Source organism: Anopheles merus, unplaced genomic scaffold (assembly GCF_017562075.2).
Source record: "Anopheles merus strain MAF unplaced genomic scaffold, AmerM5.1 LNR4000629, whole genome shotgun sequence".
NCBI lineage: Eukaryota > Metazoa > Arthropoda > Insecta > Diptera > Culicidae > Anopheles > Anopheles merus.
In genome coordinates this window covers 21012-29513 of record NW_024428209.1, presented here as the reverse complement: position 1 = coordinate 29513, position 8502 = coordinate 21012, and the positions used below count along the sequence as shown (strand labels likewise).

General features: G+C 45.5%; 1 protein-coding gene across 1 annotated transcript; it reads right to left on the bottom strand.

The window, feature by feature from the left end:
- Positions 1 to 334: 334 nt before the first annotated feature.
- Positions 335 to 7482, bottom strand: LOC121602795. The gene is made up of 2 exons (XM_041931561.1): positions 7310 to 7482; positions 335 to 596 (listed from the first exon to the last, which is right to left on the bottom strand). Exons 1-2 carry the CDS (start codon positions 7405 to 7407, stop codon positions 335 to 337), a joined length of 360 nt encoding a protein of 119 aa, XP_041787495.1. The 5' UTR covers positions 7408 to 7482.
- Positions 7483 to 8502: the final 1020 nt, after the last annotated feature.

The window sequence follows — 8502 nt, the reverse complement described above, 5'->3', positions numbered from 1 at the left end:
ATCTTAAATTCGAAGAAGGGGAACGTAGAACAGAACGTAAGCGTGAGCGTTAGCCGGCGCTCTAGCACCAATCGAACACGATATCGAACATGAAAAATGTATGGGATTTGACATGTTTGTCTTGTTTGTTTGTTTGTGTCTGATAGTGCACCTCCTTTAGATTATATGGGTTTGTTCGTGTCGGATGTCGTGTTCGATTGCTGCTAGAGCGCCGCCTTAGTCGTCGCGTGTGTGTACACTGAAGAACTCTTTTTTTTGCTCTTTCCTGGAACCCATGTGTTCTACATTTTTCTGACTCTAAGCAACCAAAGTAGCACGGGAAGTAGAAGCTACTTCACGAGCTACTCTTCTCGCTACTTTTCAGCGTTTTCAATCGCTTGGGTAGGGTCCAATGTCTGTGAAGGAAGTAAATCCTCCGCAATGGTAAGATATGTAAAGAATAATCCAGTGAATACTTACCGTTGAGCACATGCACTGAAATAGAATAATGTTGGTTCGGTCCAATGGAACACATATAGGTGCCAGAGTCCTGTCGCTTAACTTTAGCTACAAAAAGTGTCGAATTGGCTCCAATATCCGTTAAATTGGTCTTAACACTGAAATTAAGAACATAAAATTCATGAGATTATTCCGTCTTAAATGTTTATGTCGTATATTATGCATACGTGAATTGACTGATACAGAAAATTGTTATAATATGTGATACAAACTATTGAATTGTGTTTGGATTTGAATGTATCATACATGTTTTGTTCAGGAGAATTTGCTGCTTGGGTCATATTTTGACAGTTCAGTGAGCGATAACCCTAGCCGCAAAATTGAAGATTTCGTCCGGTTTAAGAGGTTACTCGACCAAGCGAATTTTTTTTGACGGGTTTTATGGCAAAAATTGTGGCGGATTGCCCAGGGTTGTTGTATCGAATAGCAGCCACAAAAAATAAATTTGATGGGGCTAGAAAAAAAATCTTGCCCTCCCCCTTACTCCTTCCTGGTCGGTAGTTGCGATCACACCAGCTGTTCATATGATGGTGGTGGGAGTGATATCGCTTATCTGCTGTCTTCTTTATCCGTTCTACCAGATCATACGCGATTTCAGTGACGTCCTTCCCCACCTCCTTCGTTTTCCCAGCAGTTATTGGCGAATGCTTGACCTTGTGTGAGCGCGCTTGACTTGGGGTTATTGTTTTTTTCCTTCCCGTTTTTTTTGGCTGCTGATGTATTGCGCGTTGGCTAGAGCGCCGTCGTTCGAATCTGGATTTGATCAACGCGCAAGTTGTCGTGTGGATGGAATCGATTTACCGTTCGAGCTATTTGCCGGATCGATTGATTGCATGCTTCGTACTGGTTTTATGTTATTTGTTAGTGCAGTTAGTTGCGCTTGTGCAAAAAAAAAAACAATTCAAATAAAAGATCATTCAATGCACTTGTCCGCACATGTTAAGCCAGCCAACGCTTAGTTAAAGTCAACGGAAAGTCAAATATTAAAATGAGGGATATCATTGAACACCTATTGTCTTTTCATTATTTTTTCTTGATGAACGTACAAACCCTCCAATCTTCTCCCACCCCTCCCTCCCTTCCTCTCTCCCTCCTACCGGATTGAAGGTTAGGATTTACCCACCATGGGGTACCCTTTTAATCATATTACCGGGGTCTACTGTTCGGAAGAGAAAAATGAACGTCTCCCCCGCCTCTCGCTCGATGCTGTAAGCGAGGAGCGACCCGCCCCGGCTTGGCTGACGCATGCATCGCTCGCTCGCGTTGTGTGGCTTGCTCCTTCTCTCGCCTTTTTTGGAGACGCATCATCGTTGTGGATGGTGCTGCGCGGCCATGTCGCTGCCTGAAGGATGGCATAGAAAGTTATGTTCTAGCCCGTCGCTGTCCTGGCGATTGACGCAGGATACGTAAGTGGCGTGTATGCTGCATGCATAGTCGATAACGCTGCGGCTGCGCTCGAAGATTAGCTGTGCCGACCGGTCCCCGGGAGCCTCAAATGCCGGTGATGCAGCCGGTCCTATCACGCGCAAAGCTGCTCCACGCGTCCCCGCATTTTATGGATGGCTTGGCTAGATTTGGCTGCCCCTCGTTGTCGTGCTATCCGAACACAACAACATGACCGTCCTGCGTTCAAGCCCCGTTTGATCCTAGAGGCCCAGGACTGCCTATCTAGCTAGGGGTAAACCAATTAGTAACAGGCCACGTCAACTCACACGACTTAGCAACATGCTCGCCATGGGTTCAAGCCTCATATGGACCATCTATCGTAGCAACGGTTAACTATCCGGCATGACCGCGTAGGTTGTTGCGCCAAGAAGAAGAAGAAGTGGCTGAGGCAGGCAGAAAAGCAATGGTTCTTCTTCTTCTTCTTTGGCACAACAACCGATGTCAGTCCAGGCCTGCCTGTACCCACTAGTAAAGTGAGCTTGGCTTTCAGTGACTTATTGTTACCATAGCAGGATAGTCAGTCCTACAGTCGAAGCAATGGTTACTGTGACAAATAAGAAAAAGATAAAGAAGCTTTTTACGATGCGCAGCTCATAAGATTGATGTGGACAATGTAGACAATACATAAGAAAGAACATCAACTTGCAAAAAAATGCATGTTGCTCCCTTCCTGTATGTCCTCCCTGCTCCTGTATGCTCCCTCCTGTTTGCTTCACTCTCGTCCCCCATTGTTTAGAATCCATCATAGCTTCCGAACAATGAACGCTGCTACACGCAATCCCCGCTTTCATCTTCTCATCTCACCTCTTCGACTATCACCCTTCCTGCTCGTCCGCTCTCTTCCGCTCTGGTTAGTTCCCCATTTATTTACTCCCTTTCTCCTTCTCATTCCTTTTCTTTCGTATTGCTGTTCAATAATGCTAACATAGTTTAGAATAACAAATGTAAACTGTATTTGCCGTAAGCCTTAAGGCAAACAATAGTGAGGTGGGGGCAGGGGCGGATTAGCCAGTACGCAAACTAAGCGGCCACGTGAGGCCCCGAGGAAAGGATCCTTCGTAATCTTTCTCTGTCGGAACCATCCGTAAACGATCCAGTTCATTCGTGTCGTCTTGAACTCGTTGCACGCACGGGTCGGATTGGCACCTGCCGAACTACCTAGTGCACTCACTGACCACATACTAGCGCTCCATGGAACCATTTGGTCGATTGCAGCTCGTGGCCGATAAGACCCCACAGCTCGCTACCATCTCCCTGCACTCTTTGTTGTACAGGTGATTCGCCATCCCCCACGTGCCGAGGCCGCGTGACGCACTGCAAGCTCATAGCCTCCCGTACAAATTTTCTTCTTCTTCTTTGACGTAACGAGCAATTCTGTAGACAGGGCTGAAACGACTTCTAAAATATACTAAAATCACGCTATCGGATAGTCAGTTCTCTATATCCGGGATGCAATCTCTATGCATGGCGGGATGCAATTTATAGCGATTTGCGAGGGCGCGCGAGGGCTCGCACGCCATACAAGTTCACAGCTCTAGAGCCCCCGCATTAAAGAGCTTGCGAGCCTTGGCAGATTTTTCGCCCCTAAGTTTAGCAGTTATAATTATAGCACCCCAACAACAGGTATAACAGTACAAATTGTAGCATACTAAACACCTCAATTTTGACATTTTATTTTGAAAAAATCAATTAAAATAGAAATAATAATCTTTTCGACGAATAACACCGCAAAAACTATAATTTATGAATAAAACAAAAGGATTATTTTCAAATGCATAAGATTTCGAGCAGATGATATTACTCCCAACCCTCGCAATGTTTGACCGGTTGTATCCCGCTGCGCAAAGCGATCGAAAACTTGTCAGCCACTCGCTCAATGTAGCTAGAGAGCAAAAATCAATAACGATAAAGCGAGGTGAAAGGGAAAAGAGAAAAGAAAGAGAACGTGGATGTGAAACATTTTTCGGCCACTATCATTTTTGCGCCAACACGATCGCGTACCGGAGCTTTTTTGTCAAAAAGAGACATACACATACAGCGCGCTCTCTCGAAATTCCGTAAACGCTTCAACCGATCAAGAGCTTCGATCGGTCCCGCTGTGCAAAGCGACGGAAGGCGTTATGGCGTTCTGAGAATTTTATCATGCCTTCCTTTTCTCTCCAACGGCAAATTTGTCAAGCAGCTCGTCGAGCTACCCGTCCCTGGCTCCGCCTCGTACCCCTCGCCTGAACGCGCTGCCGTAGGTTTGGATGTGTTGGTGCATCAGACGGCCAATCGCTGTCAGCCGTCGTCCGTGCTTTTCCCTCCATAGCGCCATCTCTTTCTCGCGTGTGGTCAATGCTCGCGAGCTGTTGTGGCGCCTAAAAATGCCGTTAACAAACATTGCGGCAATGAAGTTGCATTTTCACAAATCAAACCAAAAAATCGCAATGAGTTCAAACACTGAAATATAAAAATGACTAAGGAATCGCTAGTTTACGCAGAAGGGTTTGCTGTGCAACGCGCAGAATCCTAATCCGCATTAACACGTTCAGTCCGGCGCTGATTTTAATGAGCTTACCGTTCCGCCGGCATCTAGAACGCAAGCTGATTGTAGAACCGGTATACTGGAAAGTTCACTGGCTGTCCCTGGGGCCTGCCATCGTGCTGAACGTGTTAGGCAGTAAGCATAGCACTAAGATTTTGCTTTCGCCTGTTGCAAAAACTGTTACCCGATTACATAGATATGCTAAGCATCCTGCGCATGGTTGTGAGTGTGCGTGTGTATGCAAAACTGTCGCCGAATGTATGCTCTTCCGGAATGTTATGATCCATAGGTCAAAGAAAGAAAGGTGTTCATGAAAGGCGGAAAGACGAATTGAGGCCCCTGTAAATGGTAACTGATGACCGGGAGGAGGGGGTACTGGCACACAGCTGTTGGGAGATAAATTGAACATTATACTTAAATTGCAGGCGGATGGAGGGGGGATGGATGGATTGCACATTATACTTCTCTAGCCACGGGGAACCAACGACCATCTTTCCGGGGGCCCTTGTCGCTAATACTCTGTCCACTTGTAGACATACGACATACTACAGACTAGAAATCTTCGGCGACCGCCTAGTCCGCCTACCGTTAGATCCACCGCTGGTTCATGACGGTGTTTTTTTCTATCGTGGAGGTGCATCCTTCCCCCTGCCTGCAGCGTATGCATCGAGCAGGAGACAGTGTGGCAGTATGCAAGTTGCCCGCTGGATAGGAGCGGTCCCGCGGCAACGCCATCATTCCGCACATCGTAACAGCATGCCCGTCATGGGTTCTAACCGCGTATGAACCGTCCGCCGTAGCAAAGGCTTACTATCCGGCTACGTGGTATTCAAGTCCTGAAATGGCCGGCATGATCGCATAGGCTATTACCCCAACAATAATAATAATAATAATAAGAAGAACTTAGCATAGCAGTTCACACCTGGGGAAGAGTTTGTCTTGACTTTGTTGCTGCCGGGCTACCGCTGTGACGCGACAAATGCACGGAATGCACTCGACCAAAACATGAACCTACCGATCCGAACTCATTCCAAGGCATTGCTGGTCAATCGGCGTCACGATACCGACAAGCCAACAAGACGCCCGATTGTGGACGGACTGGTGCAGCACCATATGCGCACCGTAATAAACAAATCCAGAATCCTCTTTTGTATGAATTCAATTCAAGTTTTGTTACCAGTTGCGTCCGCTAGCTGAATTAGAAATAAATGTGCAATATATCACACGCACGTTTGCTTAGATCGTGTGTCTTTTTAATACCCCCAACAGCAGAGCCGATCGCAAAGATGCCAATGCCAATGGTTGTGTTGTCTCTCAGGTAGCGAGATCGAAAATGCATGGACTTTGTAGCCGCAGCGGATGAAAATGTACGCATCAGAATCAAATAGTTTTGAGGTTTCCAAACGCACGCACACAAACACCCAAACACGCGCGCGCAAACTCACACACAAACACGCGCGCGCTAACTCACACACAAATACGCGCGCGCAAACTCGCACACACATACACACACACACACATACGCGCGCGCGCACATGCATGAACGCGCGTACGCCAGCACGCACGCACGCACACACACACGCACGTACGCGCGCCCGCGAGCATGAAAGCGCGCACGCCAGCACGCACCCACGAAAGCGCGCTCGCGAGCACGCACCCCCGAAGTCGCGCAAGCACGCACTCCCCCCCCCCACTAGACCACCCCCCCCCCCTCCACGCATGATCGATTACGGCTACCTTCTCGGTAGAACGGCTGGTTCAGGTTTCTTGTAGCGCATCCTCATCCCTAGCGCCGGGCGGGGTGGGGGATCGCGACATAATAGAGTGAAAGGTCACTTTCCCCGCGCTGTGTGTGTGTGTGTGTAACGAGACCCAAAAACTCGAGACAGATTTGGGCAAATTAAAAAAAAAATTATAACCACTATACACTGTGCTACATGATGCTTAGAAGGTCATTGAAACATCAAACATGTTCAAATAAAAAAATATTAGATTAGTGTTAGACGTTCTCCTACGCTTGTTTTAAATAGGCTTCTTCACCCTCAATTGGCAGGGGCATCGAAAGGTCTCATCAGCAGCGGCACGAAATAAAATAATCCATCAATACACCGATAACACTTTAAATCCCAATCCAGCTTCTCCCGCATCGTCCCAAGGTCACACACTAATTAATAAATGCTAACACCCACCAATAACAATACATAACCGCAATGCACATATAAGTATCAACGCATACACCACAACACCCAATCAGCTGGCGGCGGAAGGCACGGGCTGAAGCTCAAGTAAGGCAAGCCAGGGTGAAGGAGGGAGGGGAGAGGAAGAAGCGGACAAAAAAATGGGCGCCATTTTTTTTTTAATTTTTTGACCGTTTTTTTTTTTGCTCCGCCGCCGCCCGAACTTGGCCCGAACTGCCCGAACTGCGCGACCCAGCGCAGGAATCGCTGAAGTCCAGCGCGTGAGACCAGCCAAAATCTGCGCTGGCCAGCGCAGATTTTGGTACATTTTCTGCGCTGGAAACTGCTCGAATTTGCGCAGCGGGGCCATTACGACCATTTCACGAGAACAGTTTTCTGATGAAACTCATGATTGACCCATTACATGGGACCATCGTTTGTGTTCGTTCATGAATGCTGCATGCATGTACAGCTGCTTTCAATTGATTAAAGTATCAACCCATAAATGAACAAATTTTGCGTGTGTACGAGTTATAGCCGAAATCTGATCCACTGATCGTAAACAATCGAAGTGACTTCTAGATGATGAAAATATAGAGTAAGTAAAAGCAGTAGTTGGTATGTATTGAAACATTCAAAAACGTAAAAATATGAGGCTTACCTGATACCACCTCGTGTTGTATCATGATTAAGAGTGTTTTCGTTGTGTATCCAATAAACGACAGACCGTAACATCGAGATGTGTCGAATTTTGCACATCAGTTTTATCGTCGATCCAACTTCGTAGTACTTATCGTATAATGGCACATCTTCTTCGTCTACGATGGCTACTTCAGGTGCTGCATGAGTCCAACGTAGCAGCAATATTACGTTTCATAAAACAGTTAGAGAAAGAAAGGGAGAAAAGGAGAAGCGAGTTATAAATTTGAGATTCGTTCCGTTATTTCTCGGTTTATTATATTCGTTTGCGATTGGTATAGAATGGAACAGCTCGCTGGAGACCGTGGTGTGCTTTGGAATTGGCAAAATTGCTCCTCAGTTGATGACAGACAGAAGGGTGAAGAGAGTTTCGGTTTACGTTCACTTGCTTGGGTATGCCTCAGGGTAAAAAAATCTTATGTGTTGGTACTGGAGGGAAAATTAGAGAATAATTGCACATGGAAATTCCACCATACACAATTTATAATCCCTTGAAGCCATACGTTAGATATATTCGCTAAATTTGATATGTATAGTTGTTGTGTGGCCAAGACTAGGATTAAGTTTAAGACTAATAAATACATAAAGATAGATAAATAAAAAAATAAATATTTTTAATAAATAATAATTAATAATTAAAAATTTTAGATTGGCACCACACAATTTTAATTGTACTTCCTAATGTGGTCGTAACAAACTACGCGGTCATGCCGGTATATACAGGTTTTCGAGACTTTTTAAGTAAAACAGCCGATTGAACAATATTTGCTACGGAGGGGACTGCTTAACGGTTTCATATGAGGCTTATGCCCACGACGGACATGTTGTTAAATCGTGCGAGTTGAAGATAATTTCATGGAAACTCTTCTACTATATAAATAAATAAATAAAAAACGCTTGTAATCAGAACTCGTATTGATTTAATCACACTCAAATCCGTCGGAAACTAAACAAAAATGAATAATTGAGCAAATTTTCTCGTCCATTAAAGAAAAATAGTTCTATTTCTTGGAAATATGCCAACGCAAACATTTAACATACGATCGATTGACTCGCTCCAATTGCTGTACGAGTATCTTGACAGTTGGCAAACGATTGGTGGATACACTTTAAATATTCATGCCTTTTCTTTTAAAATTTAACTTTGCTAAGCGA